We start from the raw sequence: 18,278 nt of genomic DNA on the forward strand, positions 1-18,278 counted from the left end.
ATCATTAATAGAAAAATATATATACAATGATCTTCGGTTAGTGGAGATGGAGGAGACTGAAACGAAAACATATGCTTAAAGTTATAGGCTATTTATTACATCTGTTTGCCAGCTCCAGGTAAGCTACACAAGTGGCACAAATTGACTTGCAATGACTCCAGTGATATCTTAATTTCAACATATTTATTGTATCAAATGGTAGGCTACAGTATCCTACAATGGCATACAAATTAATAGCATACTTGATGGCCGGTGACTCAGCTGCCTGCTGTGGCTCTAAAACACACACACAAAAACACGGCCCTCCCCCTTCCTACTGCTCATTCAGTAACAACCTGCCTGCTCACTGCCTGGTAGTCAGCAGCAGGTCACAGTGAAAAATATGTTTTGTTTGAAGAAATGCCATGTTTACCCCCCCGCGACATCGTTTTCAAAGTAGCCCAAATGTTAGCAAAACTGCGGACATGGCAACCCTGCACTGAAGCATCTGCTCGTTGCATGGTAACAATAGTCTCTCTGCCTGGTTGGGTTTCTGGTGAGCAAACCAACTATTTTGTGCACTACTGCCACCTACAGTGGGATCCAGTGCAGGACAGCAGAATATAAAACACCCACTGGTACATAACATGTCATGTAATGTCACTACAATAATTGTTCCCTTGTTGTAATTAATGAAGAAAAAAAAAACAGTCTGACACAAATAATTGCAATTTAAAAAGCTTTATTGGAATTTTTTTGTAGTTTTTTTATTTTAAAGAATAGTGCATGTCTCAAAATATTAGAACGAGACCAATATGTGTATTTTGCTAAACATAGTTCCTGTGTCTGAAATTAAGTTTCTGTGTGTATTGGAGGAGTAAGCAATACTCAAAATCTGTGTGTGTGTGTGTTGTAGTAGTAGATGGCCATTATTTATTCAAACATCTCAGTTTGGGCAGCAGCCACTGGAGAAACCTGTCAATCAAACAGGACAATAAATAGTAGTTTTCACTTACACATCAGATAGCTGCTCTTTCTCTGCTATCTCATTCTATTTCTATAATTCTCTACCTCATTCTATTTCTATAAATCTAAAAAATGCCCTTGTTATGTTCTACTTCTCCTTCTTCTATTTCCTCACCTTTCCTCAGACTCTTCTTTTCCTCTTTCTTGTCCTCCTTACTTTCTCCAACATTTTCCACCTGCTTCATGTTACTAGCCTGCTCTTGCTTCACTCGCTTTTTTGCCTTGCCCTTTTTCCTTTTGACCTTCCCTTCCTGAATATTTTGGACAAGGAGATAAAGTAATATAAGCTTATGGCTATTTTCTACTCTTGAGCTACAATATCTAGAGTTATGATATACTGTAGGACATATGGCCAATATCCCCTTCCTGTTTCCTCTCACCTGTGGGTACACTCCTGCCATTTTCTGCGCCGTTTCCTGGAGCAGCTTCCTGCTGTTCTCACTCAGGTTGGTGATGGGGGCCAGGCGAGGGCTTCCTGTATTGGTGATGGGGGCCAGGCAAGGGCTTTCTGTATTTCCTCTCACCTGTGGGGCCACTCCTGCCATTTTCTGGAGCAGCTTCCTACCGTTCTCGCTCAGGTTGGTGATTGGGGCCAGGCGAGGGCTGTGGTGGTATGGTAAGTACTCCACAGCAGGCGGAGCAACAATGACAGGGATGTTGGGTTTGGCCACAATAATCTGTACAGACATAGGGTCAAACAATTGAGATGTGACACACACTAGTGATGCGCGGGTTGACTCATAACCAGAAGTCCCGCGGTTATATCCACAGGGCGGCGGATTTAGGGTCATGAAATATTGTTGAATAAACAGAAAACAATACATTAAAAAATCCATAAATGTATAATTATTGTGCAAGTTATATCTATAGGCTATTTGGCATTAGTGCGTAAGCCTAAACTTTAGGGCATAACTTGACGCGCGCCAGATAGACTACACACCAATCACCAAACGCTTTAATTCAATAAGAGAAAAGCTACGAAATGGAAAGTTGAAAATAAAGAAGGGACGGCCAGAAAAGTAATGTTTGGAAAATATTTGGTGAAGTGTTAAAAGAGGATGATGGCAGTGCCTATGTTATGTTTGATGATTGTGAGGCACTATAGAAATTCGACAGTCACAAGAGGGGGATTCAAATAGGCCTATGGCACGTCAAGGGAACAAACAGCCTACTGTTCAGATGGGTTAAATGGAAACTGAAATCTGGACACTGACTGTAGATCTTTAACCTCTCACAGTCTTAATATTAACTCCTGCAGAATTAAGCATTTCTTGCAGTAAAATGATAGGCTACACCAAATGTAGGCTTTATTTTGACTCGGGAACAGCAGTGGAGAAATATGATTTCTTTCAACATCTTGAGGGAATGCGAATGCGCAGCTAGGGACTGCTTTATCAGCATCATAAAAGCTGATAATATTTCAACCACATAAAATGTGCATCCAAGCCAAACTGAAATCTTATCAGAAACATGTCTGGTCGTTTTCAACCCGTCAAACTGATGTCATTTGGAAATTTTGCACAGAAAATGTTTCCCTTTTTTTATTGAGTTATTGCATTTTCTTCTTGATCCCTAAACGTTTTTGGTTTATTTAGTCTTCTATCTAATTATAGACAAGTTGACTAACAAATAGCCTACCAAAATGTTGGAAATTATAAGCAGAAACATATCCAAATTAGGCACAAAAAAATCCTGCACCCCCTGCTAAGAAATCGTTCTGACGGTGTTCTATATTTGCGGGTTAGGGTCAGGTGCGGGCCTCAGATTTTCACTTTATCACATATAGTCGGGCGGTTGCGGCTGGGTTATTAGCAATTGCGGGTGGGTTCGGTTGAACAAACAGCTGACCCGCGCACCACTAACACACACACACACACACACACACATGTAAGAGCCTACCAGTCGAGGGTCCTTCAGTGAAGCCCCTTTTCTCAGTGGTTCCTTTGAAGGCCCTGGACTGTCCTCAGCAGAGGCATCATTGCCATTATCACGCTGTGTGTCAGAGAGCTAGTTGGTCATAGTCCATTCTCCACATTCAGTCAAAGAGTTACTCAAATACATGCTGCAGAACATACCAGAAAGTCTGACTCATCGAAGGAGTGGAGAGAAAGATCGTCGTCCTCTACCATATCCCTCACTTTAAGCCTTGTCACCTTTCCATCCTCCTCATCCTTCACTTTCAGCGGTGGTGTCCTCCTTTCATGATCCTCATCATCAGACTGGGTATCAGAGTCAACTAGTCAGAGACTATTCTCCTTACAGTGATGTCACTCAACAAAGACATGGTGTACAACTGTCTTACCTCAGATTCACAGTCAGTGAAGGAGTAGATAGAGATGTCATCAGAGTTGGAGGATGAGATCACCCCATCATCATTTCTATCCATCAGCCGAGTCACCCTTCCAGACTGAGGAGACAGACAAAGGCATGTACTTAGGGCAGCCATAGAATACACTGGCATTGACTGTCAAGAAAATGTTGAATATTTAGGCAATCCAACATAGTTGTACAAGTAGTGAGTAATTGAAAATGCAAGTGTATTGAAATGCAATAAATGCAACTCCCATAACATTAGGGATGGGGCTAAAGACTTTCCATACTGTAGGATTCTTTAGCATTTCTAATGAATGATTGTCAATTCAACCAAGCCAACCAAAATGGCCATATGAATCAACAGATTGATCTATCTGTTCTGTTTCTATGGGAACAGCAGAGATGTATCTGACCTGGCTAAGAGGCTCTGGATTGATGTCCCATCCATCCCCAGATGTCTGTTCCTGCCCACAGCTCACAATGATTGGCTGTGAACAGTAAAGAAAAAATGTAACACTCTTTTGCTCATTTTGGCCTTGGAAATAACTTGGAAATAAATGATGTAGCTATCAATAAATAATTTAAGTAGCTACTGCTATGTGGTTGATTTGAATGTGACATACAGGCCTTTTGTGGATCTGAGGGGTCTGCACTGAAGTAGACTGTCAAGACAATATTCAATTTCAAATGTGGTTAGATAAGGAGGGATATCTGCACTTGCTTTTATTGTGATAACTGCAGTTTGTACATGCAGCATAACTAATGTTTATGTGTTATTGTTTTCAGGTCAGATTTGACTTACAGGCCTTGGACTTCTGCGCTCTTTGCCGGTTGGCCACATCACAGAATCAGGGGTGTTCACCCTCACTGGATTCAACTGTCAACACAACACTCAATTTAAAAGGTGATAACAAAAACAGAAGATTTTTTAAATATATATATATTTGATATTTACCACATAAGGGCGGCGCCTTAAAGCTCTTTTGATTCTCTCATCATTACGATTCATCTTGCTTTCTGCATAAAGGGCATGTCCCAAATGGCACCCCAGTGCCCATATATTGCACTTATTTTGACCTGAGCCCAATGGGCACAGGTCAAAAGTAGTACACTACAGGGTGCCATTTGGGACCAAAGAATGTAAGAGCCTACCAGACGTTCTAAACTCCAAGGACGGGTCTATCCAACTGTTTCCAATCGTAGTATTTAACCACACTGCTAACCTTATGCCCAACCTTAAATTAAGACCAAAAAGCCTATTTTTGTTTTCATTAATTTTTACGATATAGCCTATTTGTACTTTGTGGCTGTGTTATCTAGTGGGAACCTCTAGCTAGCTAGCTACCTACAATCTGGCTAAAGTGTTGCGCAATATTGGAGGAAAAGTTGATTGATTATTGTGCTTGATTATCCAAGTACTAGTTTGACAAATATGCATTGGGCATCAAAATGATATCCCGAATAATTTTAAAACATATGGTTCAGAGGTTCAAGAGTTTTACTCCTGAGTTCAGGCTCACGAGTGGGATTGTTGCTGTCATTATAGTATCATTTGTTTTGTTTACTGTCACTACATATTTCGGTTTATCAGAGGATGTCTTCAGTCTTGGAACGACAGTTTTTGGCAATGGGCATGGTAAGTTAGCTAGGAGGGTCTGAGTGAATCAACAGTTATATATGCTCAGTAGCTACTTTGTATGAGAGTGTTGTAACGTTAGCTAGCTTGCTAGAATGGTGGTCCTCTGTAGCTCAGCTGGTAGAGCACGGCGCTTGTAACGCCAAGATAGTGGGTTCGATCCCCGGGACCACCCATACACAAAAATGTATGCACGCATGACTGTAAGTCGCTTTGGATAAAAGCGTCTGCTAAATGGCATATTATTATTATTATTATTATTAAAACTTATAGCTAATGTAACAGATGGTGCCAGTAGGCTACAGCACAACACACCAGTGCAGCTTATGTCTGTCAACCCTATCATTTATGTTTTAATCCTTTCCTCTTCCTTTGCAGTGCACAAGCTCATCACATACTCCTTCCACCACAAGACAGTGACCCAGCTACTCCTCAGTATTGGGGTTCTGGTGCCCCTCTGTGGAGGCATTGAGAAGAGTGTGGGCACTGTTCGGTTCCTCCTCATGTTTCTGCTGCTCTCTATCAGCACAGGGGTGTTGTACACCATACTGGGTCTGCTACTGTTTGGTGCATCTGCCCAGAACCAGGTGGAGGGGTTCATTCCAGTGTCCCTCTCCCTTATGGGTATGGCCACAGTGCACTCCCGTATGGTTAAGGGCTTTCTTTTCGGGGTCACTGTACCCATGTTAGCCCTGCCCTGGCTGTTTCTGTTCATCATAACACTTTTGGTCCCACACACTGTCTTCCTTTGCAATGCCATCGCCATCATCGCAGGGGGGGATCTGTATCCTTACTCCAACCTCATTGTGGTTCAAAATAACTGATACACTCCTCTGCAGTATGTCACAGCTTTATAAGTGTGCTTAGTAGTGTAGTTAAGTGGTAATAGGTTATAGGTGTTGTATATGAATCCTGCTGCTGAACATTATGGCATGTTTGTTTAGAAAAAATCTTTCATCACTGCGTCACACATTCTCCTTAACTTGCACTGGTGAAACAGACGGAAAGGGCTGGCTCTCACTTCTGGACATGTCCGATGCCAGGGCATCAGTGCTGGACAAGAAGATGCCTTTCAGGCTGCTGAGGAACATTGGTGTCCTGTATGTCCCTGCATCAACAGAGGAGAGAAGGAAGACGGTCCACCCACCGTGAGTACTGAGAAAGCACCAGACATATCATTTATCAGACAAGACAAGAGGTCATTAAATAACAATTACTGTGTGCAAGCCAGAGCACATAATGTTCTACAGTATAATGAGGTGCAGTTATAATTGATGATCCTCAGCTGTAATTGAATACTGTACAATAGGCACCTAGTGGTCCCCCATGATTAGATAGAGAATCACTGGTATAGATAGGCTCTCTGAAATCTGTCCACGTTCTCATTGATTGCAGAATCATTCCAATCCCAGGCTCCTACCCAGTCCAAGCCTACGCTCCAGTGTCCTTTACCTCCAACCTACAGGCTACCGAGACCACACCAAAGACATTTGAAGGCTGGGCCCACTCCTACTATACACAGGGGAGCCCTGTTCAGCTCTCAGGTTATTACGGACACAACCATGGATATGGCCTCAAGCATAGCTTTGGGCCAAGTCACGGACATAGTCACGAACGTGGACACAGCTGCAGCCACAGCCAAGGTCATGGACATAGTCACGAACACAGCTTCGGCCATGGACTCAGTCATGGGCATGCATCTGCCTCTCAAACCAGCAGTCACTTGGCTCCAGTGGCTCAACATCCACATTCTCAACATTCCCACCTCAGTCCACTGTCTGTGTCTGTCAGTGCCCCCCAGAGTTTCACAGCAAAGATGCCGGAGTCACTGCCAGAATCTGTGATGGTTCACCCAGGAGCACCTGTGTCTTCACTGACAGATTGATGACTTCAATCCGTAACGGCAAAACTCGCTATAGCTCGATTGAAATTTAAAGGCAATGTTCGGGAAGACCGGAAATTACATTTACATTTCAAGCGGGCTATTTTCAGCAATCACAATCCTTGTAAAAACGTCAACTCTTGGTATAACGAATAACATTAAAAAAATACAAATGTCAGTGTGGTTATAAGCCGCTATAGCTCTGAACTACGGCGATACGGATTTAATCGAGCCCATAGTTGTCATTCAATGTGTTTTCTGTCTCATGTTATACATTGAGATGTAATATGCTTGGACATGTGTTTTGAGGCAGTATTTGAAGGTCCACTTTTTCTTCACTGATGTTTTTGGTTTGAATATACAAGCAGGCTCTGAATGTTCAAGGTCAAATTAATGCAATAAAGGGTTTGCTTGTCAGTTGATTGTAAGACCACTCCTTTTGGCTTGTGTGTTTTGTACTTTGTGTTTTTTTACACAGACGGTAGACAAATCTCTTGGTACTCTTGATTTATATAACCTAGATTAAAACAAAGTTTTTCAAAACCCTTAGTAAACCAGAACAGTTTTTAGTTCAAACTAAACATTTTTATCACACTAATGTATTATCAGTTTTTCCCCCTTAACTACACTTAACAAAAATATAAATGCAACATGTAAAGTGTTGGTCCCATCACAGTATATTTTACATTAGTTATCTTGTTGTTTTTAATCCCACCCTTCAGCTCCACTCAACCCCTCCCATCTATCTCTTAACACCATCCATTTTTTATTTACATTTGCCATATATTTTTCAACTGTGCTGTGATGTTTCACAAAAGTTCTGAACCTTTCTATTCTCATAGTTTCTACAGATTGTAAATTAAAGATAAACATTTTTGTTAAAAGTATTATTATATTATTGATCGATTGACTATGACTTTTCAAATCACCCAGTAGTGCTATCTGCAGAGTTAGCTCCAGGTAAATGTTGCACTTCTTCAACCATTCCTGGACCTTTGACCAAAAACAAGCTACACATGGACAGTACCAAAACAAATGATCTAATGAATCGGTCTCTTCGCAGAAAAATCTGCAGAGCTGGGATGGTTGTATCCCCCATATATATAACATTATATTGGTTGCAAGAATTTTGTATAATAATTTTAATTGAAAAATGTTAGGTTTTGAATCCGGCGTTGTTTTGCGTATCAGTTCATAAACCATGTGCCATGGTATCGGTACATCGAAAATCTCTTTCCAACTATTTTGCAATCTATATGGCACAGCTGTCAATTTTTTTGTCCTTAAATAAAACTGATATACTTTTTTATTTATCACAATTTTCTTTAACCAATTTTGGTCTTTAATGAAGACAAGTTCCTTATTTTTTCCCCCTTCCACTTGCCTCTTCCATTTTTGCGTTAATGCTGCAATTAGTTGGTTGTAATTTTGCGTAGAGCAGACATTTCCATATATTTCTGTTAGCTGCATGTGTGACATAACTCCACTAGTCCTATTTATGATATCATTTACAAAGATTATACCTTTTTTAAACACTTTTTCGAAAAAATAATAATATAAAAATTATATTTGAGTTTAACCACAATATTTGTTGTATTATTTGTTCTGTCTTTTTTGGTGGATTAAACTGAAATCGCAACCAACTTTCTATGGCTTATTTTTAAAATAGTGATATTTTGGAGATGATTTCATTTTCAGTGAGAGGTTGTAATCTGAATAAAGGGGAAAAGGCCATTCTTGAACATGGGGTGAGATATTCTTATTAATCTGCTAGAAAACCAGTTTGGATTTAAGTATAACTTTTGCATGACTGAAGCCTTTAGTGAGAGGTCTAATGCTTTAATATTTAATAATTTCTGCCCTCTGAATTCATGTTCATTATATAAATAGGCACGTTTAATTTTGTCTGGCTTGCCGTTCCAAATAAAATTGAATCTTTTTTTTGCTCATATAATTTTTAAAAACAGGTCCCTAGATGTAGGCAAGACCATAAGCAAATAGGTAAACTGGGATATGACTAAAGAGTTAATCAGGGTGATTTTACCACAAATAGACAGGTATTTTCCTTTCCATGGTAGAAAAATTGTATATATTTTTGCTAACTTTCTATTAAAATGTATTGTAGTGAGATAATTTCTTTATTTTGGGATATGTATACCGAGTATGTCCACATCACCGTCAGACCATTTTATTGGTAAATTACACGGTAATGTAAAAGGTTAGAAAAAGTACCTAGATCCTCTATGAGGCTGTGGAGGGATCCAAATTGTGGATTTAAAGAAAGCATGAATCTCAGCGTACAATGACATCTTTGTTTTTAAGCCCTTGATTTCTAACCCCTTGATATTATTGTTGGATCTGATTTTAATAGCTAACATTTCGATGGCCATAATAAATAGATATGCAGATAGTGGACAACCTTGTTTTACTCCTCTTGACAGCTTAATACTTTCTGAGAAGTAGTTATTATTTACTATTTTACACCTAGGGTTACTCTACATACTGTAACTTTAACCCATTTTATAAGAGATTCTCCAAAATTGAAATTTATTCCAGGCATTTATATATAAATTCCAGTCGTACTTTATCAAAAGCCTTTTCAAAGTCAGCTATGAATACCAGGCCTGGTTTCCCAGATTTTTCATAGTGTTCTATTGTTTCCAGTACTTGTCTTATATTATCTCCAATGTATCATCCATGTAAACAACCTGTCTGATTAGGATGAATAATATCCGACAATACCTTTTTAATTCTATACGCTATACATTTTGCTAGAATTTTGCATCACAACACTGAAGTTTAAGGGGCCTCCAATTTTTTTAATGGACCGGATCTTTATATTTACCACTTGGATGCTGTTTCAGTAATAATGAAATCAGACCTTTGTTGAGTATCTGATAATCTACCATTTTTGTAGGTGTGGTTAAAACATGCTAATAAGGGTCCTCTGAGTATATCAAATGAGGTTTGGTATACCTCGACTGGTATGCCATCCAACCCTGGAGTTTTCCCAGACTTAAAGGCTTTAATTGCATCAAGAAGTTCCTCCTCTGTAATTTGGCCTTCACAAGAGTCTTTCTGTACAGCTGTTTATTTTACATCATTAATAGAAAAAAATATATACAATTATCTTCGGTTAGTGGAGATGGAGGAGACTGAAACGAAAACATATGCTTAAAGTTATAGGCTATTTATTACATCCGTTTGCCAGCTCCAGGTAGGCTACACAAGTGGCACAAATTGACTTGCAATGACTCCAGTGATATCTTAATTTCAACATTTTTATTGTATCAAATGGTAGGCTACAGTATCCTACAATGGCATACAAATTAATAGCATACTTGATGGCCGGTGACTCAGCTGCCTGCTGTGGCTCTAAAACACACACACAAAAACACGGCCCTCCCCCTTCCTACTGCTCACTCAGTAACAACCTGCCTGCTCACTGCCTGGTAGTCAGCAGCAGGTCACAGTGAAAAATATGTTTTGTTTGAAGAAATGCCATGTTTACCCCCCCGCGACATCGTTTTCAAAGTAGCCCAAATGTTAGCAAAACTGCGGACATGGCAACCCTGCACTGAAGCATCTGCTCGTTGCATGGTAACAATAGTCTCTCTGCCTGGTTGGGTTTCTGGTGAGCAAACCAACTATTTTGTGCACTACTGCCACCTACAGTGGGATCCAGTGCAGGACAGCAGAATATAAAACACCCACTGGTACATAACATGTCATGTAATGTCACTACAATAATTGTTCCCTTGCTGTAATTAATGAAGAACAAAAAAACAGTCTGACACAAATAATTGCAATTTCAAAAGCTTTATTGAAAATGCATATTTCAAACATTTTTTGTAGTTTTTTTATTTTAAAGAATAGTGCATGTCTCAAAATATTAGAACGAGACCAATATGTGTATTTTTCTAAACATAGTTCCTGTGTCTGAAATTAAGTTTCTGTGTGTATTGGAGGAGTAAGCAATACTCAATATCTGTGTGTGTGTGTGTTGTAGTAGTAGATGGCCATTATTTATTCAAACATCTCAGTTTGGGCAGCAGCCACTGGAGAAACCTGTCAATCAAACAGGAGAATAAATAGTAGTTTTCACTTACACATCAGATAGCTGCTCTTTCTCTGCTACCTCATTCTATTTCTATAATTCTCTACCTCATTCTATTTCTATAAATCTCAAAAATGCCCTTGTTATGTTCTACTTCTCCTTCTTCTATTTCCTCACCTCTTCCTCAGACTCTTATTTTCCTCTTTCTTGTCCTCCTTACTTTCTCCAACATTTTCCACCTGCTTCATGTTACTAGCCTGCTCTTGCTTCACTCGCTTTTTTGCCTTGCCCTTTTTCCTTTTGACCTTCCCTTCCTGAATATTTTGGACAAGGAGATAAAGTAATATAAGCTTATGGCTATTTTCTACTCTTGAGCTACGATATCTAGAGTTATGATATACTGTAGGACATATGGCCAATATCCCCTTCCTGTTTCCTCTCACCTGTGGGTACACTCCTGCCATTTTCTGCGCCGTTTCCTGGAGCAGCTTCCTGCTGTTCTCACTCAGGTTGGTGATGGGGGCCAGGCGAGGGCTTCCTTTATTGGTGATGGGGGGCCAGGCAAGGGCTTTCTGTATTTCCTCTCACCTGTGGGTACACTCCTGCCATTTTCTGCGCCTGGAGCAGCTTCCTGCCGTTCTCACTCAGGTTGGTGATGGGGGCCAGGCGAGGGCTTCCTGTATTGGTGATGGGGGCCAGGCAAGGGCTTTCTGTATTTCCTCTCACCTGTGGGGCCACTCCTGACATTTTCTGGAGCAGCTTCCTACCGTTCTCGCTCAGGTTGGTGATTGGGGCCAGGCGAGGGCTGTGGTGGTATGGTAAGTACTCCACAGCATGCGGAGCAACAATGACAGGGATGTTGGGTTTGGCCACAATAATCTGTACAGACATAGGGTCAAACAATTGAGATGTGACACACACTAGTGATGCGCGGGTTGACTCATAACCAGAAGTCCCGCGGTTATATCCACAGGGCGGCGGATTTAGGGTCATGAAATATTGTTGAATAAACAGAAAACAATACATTAAAAAATCCATAAATGTATAATTATTGTGCAAGTTATATCTATAGGCTATTTGGCATTAGTGCGTAAGCCTAAACTTTAGGGCATAACTTGACGCGCGCCAGATAGACTACACACCAATCACCAAACGCTTTAATTCAATAAGAGAAAAGCTACGAAATGGAAAGTTGAAAATAAAGAAGGGACGGCCAGAAAAGTAATGTTTGGAAAATATTTGGTGAAGTGTTAAAAGAGGATGATGGCAGTGCCTATGTTATGTGTGATGATTGTGAGGCACTATAGAAATTCGACAGTCACAAGAGGGGGGATTCAAATAGGCCTATGGCACGTCAAGGGAACAAACAGCCTACTGTTCAGATGGATTAAATGGAAACTGAAATCTGGACACTGACTGTAGATCTTTAACCTCTCACAGTCTTAATATTAACTCCTGCAGAATTAAGCATTTCTTGCAGTAAAATGATAGGCTACACCAAATGTAGGCTTTATTTTGACTCGGGAACAGCAGTGGAGAAATATGATTTCTTTCAGCATCTTGAGGGAATGCGAATGCGCAGCTAGGGACTGCTTTATCAGCATCATAAAAGCTGATAATATTTCAACCACATAAAATGTGCATCCAAGCCAAACTGAAATCTTATCAGAAACATGTCTGGTCGTTTTCAACCCGTCAAACTGATGTCATTTGGAAATTTTGCACAGAAAATGTTTCCCTTTTTTTTTTTGAGTTATTGCATTTTCTTCTTGATCCCTAAACGTTTTTGGTTTATTTAGTCTTCTCTCTAATTATAGACAAGTTGACTAACAAATAGCCTACCAAAATGTTGGAAATTATAAGCAGAAACATATCCAAATTAGGCACAAAAAATCCTGCACCCCCTGCTAAGAAATCGTTCTGACGGTGTTCTATATTTGCGGGTTAGGGTCAGGTGCGGGCCTCAGATTTTCACTTTATCACATATAGTCGGGCGGTTGCGGCTGGGTTATTAGCAATTGCGGGTGGGTTCGGTTGAACAAACAGCTGCCCGCGCACCACTAACACACACACACACACACACGTAAGAGCCTACCAGTCGAGGGTCCTTCAGTGAAGCCCCTTTTCTCAGTGGTTCCTTTGAAGGCCCTGGACTGTCCTCAGCAGAGGCATCATTGCCATTATCACGCTGTGTGTCATAGAGCTAGTTGGTCATAGTCCATTCTTCACATTCAGTCAAAGAGTTACTCAAATACATGCTGCAGAACATACCAGAAAGTCTGACTCATCGAAGGATTGGAGAGAAAGATCGTCGTCCTCTACCATATCCCTCACTTTAAGCCTTGTCACCTTTCCATCCTCCTCATCCTTCACTTTCAGCGGTGGTGTCCTCCTTTCATGATCCTCATCATCAGACTGTGTATCAGAGTAAACTAGTCAGAGACTAATCTCCTTACAGTGATGTCACTCAACAAAGACATGGTGTACAACTGTCTTACCTCAGATTCACAGTCAGTGAAGGAGTAGATAGAGATGTCAGAGTTGGAGGATGAGATCACCCCATCATAATTTCTATCCATCAGCCGAGTCACCCTTCCAGACTGAGGAGACAGACAAAGGCATGTACTTAGGGCAGCCATAGAATACACTGGCATTGACTGTCAAGAAAATGTTGAATATTTAGGCAATCCAACATAGTTGTACAAGTAGTGAGTAATTTATGGGTAATTGAAAATGCAAGTGTATTGAAATGCAATAAATGCAACTCCCATAACATTAGGGATAGGGCTAAAGACTTTCCATACTGTAGGATTCTTTAGCATTTCTAATGAATGATTGTCAATTCAACCAAGCCAACCAAAATGGCCATATGAATCAACAGATTGATCTATCTGTTCTGTCTCTATGGGAACAGCAGAGATGTCTGACCTGGCTAAGAGGCTCTGGATTGATGTCCCATCCATCCCCAGATGTCTGTTCCCGCCCACAGCTCACAATGATTGGCTGTGAACAGTAAAGAAAAAAATGTAACACTCTTTTGCTCATTTTGGCCTTGGAAATAACTTGGAAATAAATGATGTAGCTATCAATAAATAATTTAAGTAGCTACTGTTATGTGGTTGATTTGAATGTGACATACAGGCCTTTTGTGGATCTGAGGGGTCTGCACTGATGTAGACTGTCAAGACAATATTCCATTTCAAATGTGGTTAGATAAGGAGGGATATCTGCACTTGCTTTTACTGTGATAACTGCAGTTTGTACATGCAGCATAACTAATGTTTATGTGTTATTGTTTTCAGGTCAGATTTGACTTACAGGCCTTGGCCTTCTGCGCACTTTGCCGGTTGGCCACATCACAGAATCAGGGGTGTTCACCCTCACTGGATTCAACTGTCAACACAACACTCCATTTAAAAGGTGATAACAAAAACAGAAGATTTTTTAAATATATATATATATTTGATATTTACCACATAAGGGCGGCGCCTTAAAGCTCTTTTGATTCTCTCATCATTATGATTCATCTTGCTTTCTGAGGGATACATTTCCATCAATTGATTGGCACAAAACATATCCTGGCACATACACGCATAAAGGGCATGTCCCAAATGGCACCCCAGTGCCCATATATTGCACTTATTTTGACCTGAGCCCAATGGGCACAGGTCAAAAGTAGTCACACTACAGGGTGCCATTTGGGACCAAAGAATGTAAGAGCCTACCAGACGTTCTAAACTCCAAGGACGGGTCTATCCAACCGTTTCCAATCGTAGTATTTATTCTCTGCACAGTGTCAGCTAGGGCAGACTATGCACCTGAAACAACCTTACTGAAGAAAGCGATTGTACTGATGATATCAAAGCTGAACACAGTTTATGTAGTGAATTTATGCTTGGTTACGTCACAATAGGTCACAGTTTTATGGGCGCGCATAATACGTCACAGGAAAGGCTTGTATGGGACTGGACTGGTGGTATCTCCCCCTGGTCGTAATTTATAACTGTCAAATAAAATCTATCTAGCTATCTAACTGAAATGGCTGTAGAGGACTCTTTGATCATCACATTTGAGGCACATGTCAGCAGGTGGCAGTGTCTTCAAATGCAGCACTTGATGATCTGAGCAACAGTTGAGCAACTTTGTGGTTGTGACGAATCCAAATGCGGAAGTCCAGTACATTTGTTTTTGCTTAGCAAGCTTGCCCGCCTATTTCTACAATTCATCTTCTTAAACTCTGATTTTAAACTTAACCACACTGCTAACCTTATGCCCAACCTTAAATTAAGACCAAAAGCCTATTTTTGTTTTCATTAATTTTTACGATATAGCCTATTTGTACTTTGTGGCTGTGTTATCTAGTGGGAACCTCTAGCTAGCTAGCTACCTACAATCTGGCTAAAGTGTTGCGCAATATTGGAGGAAAAGTTGATTGATTATTGTGCTTGATTATCCAAGTACTAGTTTGACAAATATGCATTGGTCATCAAAATGATATCCCGAATAATTTTAAAACATATGGTTCAGAGGTTCAAGAGTTTTACTCCTGAGTTCAGGCTCACGAGTGGGATTGTTGCTGTCATTATAGTATCATTTGTTTTGTTTACTGTCACTACATATTTCGGTTTATCAGAGGATGTCTTCAGTCTTGGAACGACAGTTTTTGGCAATGGGCATGGTAAGTTAGCTAGGAGGGTCTGAGTGAATCAACAGTTATATATGCTCAGTAGCTACTTTTGTATGAGAGTGTTGTAACGATTAGCTAGCTTGCTAGAATGGTGGTCCTCTGTAGCTCAGCTGGTAGAGCACGGCTCTTGTAACGCCAAGATAGTGGGTTGATCCCCGGGACCACCCATACACAAAAATGTATGCACGCATGACTGTAAGTCGCTTTGGATAAAAGCGTCTGCTAAATGGCATATTATTATAATAATAATAATAATAATAATAATAATAATATGCCATTTAGCAGACGCTTTTATCCAAAGCGACTTACAGTCATGCGTGCATACATTTTTTTGTGTATGGGTGGTCCCGGGATCGAACCCACTACCTTGGCGTTTCAACGCCGTGCTCTACCAGCTGAGCTACAGAGGACCACATTATTATTATTATTAAAACTTATAGCTAATGTAACAGATGGTGCCAGTAGGCTACAGCAGTAGGCTACAGCACAACACACCAGTGTAGCTTATGTCTGTCAACCCTATCATTTATGTTTTAATCCTTTCCTCTTCCTTTGCAGTGCACAAGCTCATCACATACTCCCTTCCACCACAAGACAGTGACCCAGCTACTCCCTCAGTATTGGGGTTCTGGTGCCCCTCTGTGGAGGCATTGAGAAGAGTGTGGGCACTGTTCGGTTCCTCCTCATGTTTCTGCTGCTCTCTATCAGCACAGGGGTGTTGTACACCATACTGGGTCTGCTACTGTTTGGTGCATCTGCCCAGAACCAGGTGGAGGGGGTTCATTCCAGTGTCCCTCTCCCTTATGGGTATGGCCACAGTGCACTCCCGTATGGTTAAGGGCTTTCTTTTCGGGGTCACTGTACCCATGTTAGCCCTGCCCTGGCTGTTTCTGTTCATCATAACACTTTTGGTCCCACACACTGTCTTCCTTTGCAATGCCATCGCCATCATCGCAGGGGGGATCTGTATCCTTACTCCAACCTCATTGTGGTTCAAAATAACTGATACACTCCTCTGCAGTATGTCACAGCTTTATAAGTGTGCTTAGTAGTGTAGTTAAGTGGTAATAGGTTATAGGTGTTGTATATGAATCCTGCTGCTGAACATTATGGCATGTTTGTTTAGAAAAATATTGCATCACTGCGTCACACATTCTCCTTAACTTGCACTGGTGAAACAGACGGAAAGGGCTGGCTCTCACTTCTGGACATGTCCGATGCCAGGGCATCAGTGCTGGACAAGAAGATGCCTTTCAGGCTGCTGAGGAACATTGGTGTCCTGTATGTCCCTGCATCAACAGAGGAGAGAAGGAAGACGGTCCACCCACCGTGAGTACTAAGAAAGCACCAGACATATCATTTATCAGACAAGACAAGAGGTCATTAAATAACAATTGCTGTGTGCAAGCCAGAGCACATAATGTACTACAGTATAATGAGGTGCAGTTATAATTGATGATCCTCAGCTGTAATTGAATACTGTACAATAGGCACCTAGTGGTCCCCCATGATTAGATAGAGAATTACTGGTATAGATAGGCTCTCTGAATTCTGTCCACGTTCTCATTGATTGCAGAATCATTCCAACCCCAGGCTCCTACCCAGTCCAAGCCTACGCTCCAGTGTCCTTTACCTCCAACCTACAGGCTACCGAGACCACACCAAAGACATTTGAAGGCTGGGCCCACTCCTACTATACACAGGGGAGCCCTGTTCAGCTCTCAGGTTATTACGGACACAACCATGGATATGGCCTCAAGCATAGCTTTGGGCCAAGTCACGGACATAGTCACGAACATGGACACAGCTGCAGCCACAGCCAAGGTTATGGACATAGTCACGAACACAGCTTCGGCCATGGACTCAGTCATGGGCATGCATCTGCCTCTCAAACCAGCAGTCACTGGGCTCCAGTGGCTCAACATCCACATTCTCAACATTCCCACCTCAGTCCACTGTCTGTGTCTGTCAGTGCCCCCCAGAGTTTCACAGCAAAGATGCCGGAGTCACTGCCAGAATCTGTGATGGTTCACCCAGGAGCACCTGTGTCTTCACTGACAGATTGATGACTTCAATCCGTAACGGCAAAACTTCGCTATAGCTCGATTGGAAATGTAAAGGCAATGTTCGCAAGACCGGAAATTACATTTACATTTCAAGCGTGCTATTTTCAGCAATCACAATCCTTGTAAAAACGTCAACTCTTGGTATAACTAATAACATTAAAAAAATACAAATGTCAGTGTGGTTATAAGCCGCTATAGCTCTGAACTACGGCTACGGATTTAATCGAGCCCATAGTTGTCATTCAATGTGTTTTCTGTCTCATGTTATACATTGAGATGTAATATGCTTGGACAAGTGTTTTGAGGCAGTACTTGAAGGTCCACTTTTTCTTCACTGATGTTTTTGGGTTTTAATATACAAGCAGGCTCTGAATGTTCAAGGTCAAATCAATGCAATAAAGGGTTTGCTTGTCAGTTGATTGTAAGACCACTCCTTTTTGGCTTGTGTGTTTTGTACTTTGTGTTTTTACACATACGGTAGACAAATCTCTTGGTACTCTTGATTTATATAACCTAGATTAAAACAACGTTTTTCAAAACCCTTAGTAAACCAGAACAGTTTTTAGTTCAAACTAAACATTTTTATCACACTAATGTATTATCAGTTTTTCCCCCTTAACTACACTTAACAA

The 18,278-nt window shown here is 40.9% G+C and overlaps 3 protein-coding genes across 12 annotated transcripts; 2 read left to right on the forward strand and 1 right to left on the reverse strand.

Moving 5' to 3' along the window:
* Nucleotides 1-806: 806 nt before the first annotated feature.
* LOC123482722 lies at nucleotides 807-15,183 on the reverse strand. Of its 10 annotated transcripts, none has more exons than XM_045211388.1 (11): nucleotides 14,619-15,183; nucleotides 14,367-14,424; nucleotides 14,212-14,286; nucleotides 14,033-14,071; nucleotides 3,732-3,806; nucleotides 3,308-3,412; nucleotides 3,081-3,224; nucleotides 2,905-2,997; nucleotides 1,386-1,682; nucleotides 1,121-1,256; nucleotides 807-954 (listed from the first exon to the last, which is right to left on the reverse strand). In XM_045211388.1, the coding sequence occupies exons 2-11, from the start codon at nucleotides 14,418-14,420 to the stop codon at nucleotides 926-928; spliced, it is 1,047 nt and encodes a 348-aa protein (XP_045067323.1). In that variant the 5' UTR covers nucleotides 14,421-14,424; nucleotides 14,619-15,183; the 3' UTR covers nucleotides 807-925. The 10 variants fall into 10 exon arrangements, with proteins under 10 accessions (XP_045067323.1, XP_045067322.1, XP_045067321.1 ...); XM_045211387.1 differs by lacking the exon at nucleotides 14,033-14,071 and adding an exon at nucleotides 3,942-3,980 and having other exon boundaries at nucleotides 14,367-14,428; XM_045211386.1 differs by having other exon boundaries at nucleotides 14,367-14,428.
* LOC121561200 (rhomboid domain-containing protein 2) lies at nucleotides 4,589-7,264 on the forward strand. The gene is made up of 4 exons (XM_045211398.1): nucleotides 4,589-4,954; nucleotides 5,333-5,738; nucleotides 5,955-6,102; nucleotides 6,350-7,264. Exons 1-4 carry the CDS (start codon nucleotides 4,768-4,770, stop codon nucleotides 6,446-6,448), a joined length of 840 nt encoding a protein of 279 aa, XP_045067333.1. The 5' UTR covers nucleotides 4,589-4,767; the 3' UTR covers nucleotides 6,449-7,264.
* A 999-nt stretch (nucleotides 15,184-16,182) lies between the features above and the next one.
* On the forward strand, nucleotides 16,183-17,666 carry LOC121561199 (rhomboid domain-containing protein 2-like). The gene is made up of 3 exons (XM_045211399.1): nucleotides 16,183-16,546; nucleotides 16,762-16,909; nucleotides 17,157-17,666. Exons 1-3 carry the CDS (start codon nucleotides 16,384-16,386, stop codon nucleotides 17,644-17,646), a joined length of 801 nt encoding a protein of 266 aa, XP_045067334.1. The 5' UTR covers nucleotides 16,183-16,383; the 3' UTR covers nucleotides 17,647-17,666.
* The last annotated feature ends 612 nt before the right edge of the window (nucleotides 17,667-18,278 follow it).

Source organism: Coregonus clupeaformis, chromosome 36 (genome assembly GCF_020615455.1).
Source record: "Coregonus clupeaformis isolate EN_2021a chromosome 36, ASM2061545v1, whole genome shotgun sequence".
Classification (NCBI taxonomy): domain Eukaryota; kingdom Metazoa; phylum Chordata; class Actinopteri; order Salmoniformes; family Salmonidae; genus Coregonus; species Coregonus clupeaformis.

Excerpts from the sequence above, each read along its gene's own strand:
- LOC121561200 (XM_045211398.1), top strand. The coding sequence starts at position 4,768 with ATGATATCCCGAATAATTTTAAAACATATGGTTCAGAGGTTCAAGAGT. Across the intron at positions 4,955-5,332 it reads AGTTTTTGGCAATGGGCATG|TGCACAAGCTCATCACATAC; the intron begins GTAAGTTAGCTA and ends CTTCCTTTGCAG. Across the intron at positions 6,103-6,349 it reads AGGAAGACGGTCCACCCACC|AATCATTCCAATCCCAGGCT; the intron begins GTGAGTACTGAG and ends CATTGATTGCAG.
- LOC123482722 (XM_045211388.1), bottom strand. The coding sequence starts at position 14,420 with ATGAATCATAATGATGAGAGAATCAAAAGAGCTTTAAGGCGCCGCCCT. Across the intron at positions 14,072-14,211 it reads TGCGCAGAAGGCCAAGGCCT|TCTACATCAGTGCAGACCCC; the intron begins GTAAGTCAAATC and ends TTGTCTTGACAG. Across the intron at positions 2,998-3,080 it reads TCGATGAGTCAGACTTTCTG|CGTGATAATGGCAATGATGC; the intron begins GTATGTTCTGCA and ends TCTGACACACAG.
- LOC121561199 (XM_045211399.1), top strand. The coding sequence starts at position 16,384 with ATGGGTATGGCCACAGTGCACTCCCGTATGGTTAAGGGCTTTCTTTTC. Across the intron at positions 16,547-16,761 it reads CATCATCGCAGGGGGGATCT|ACGGAAAGGGCTGGCTCTCA; the intron begins GTATCCTTACTC and ends CTGGTGAAACAG. Across the intron at positions 16,910-17,156 it reads AGGAAGACGGTCCACCCACC|AATCATTCCAACCCCAGGCT; the intron begins GTGAGTACTAAG and ends CATTGATTGCAG.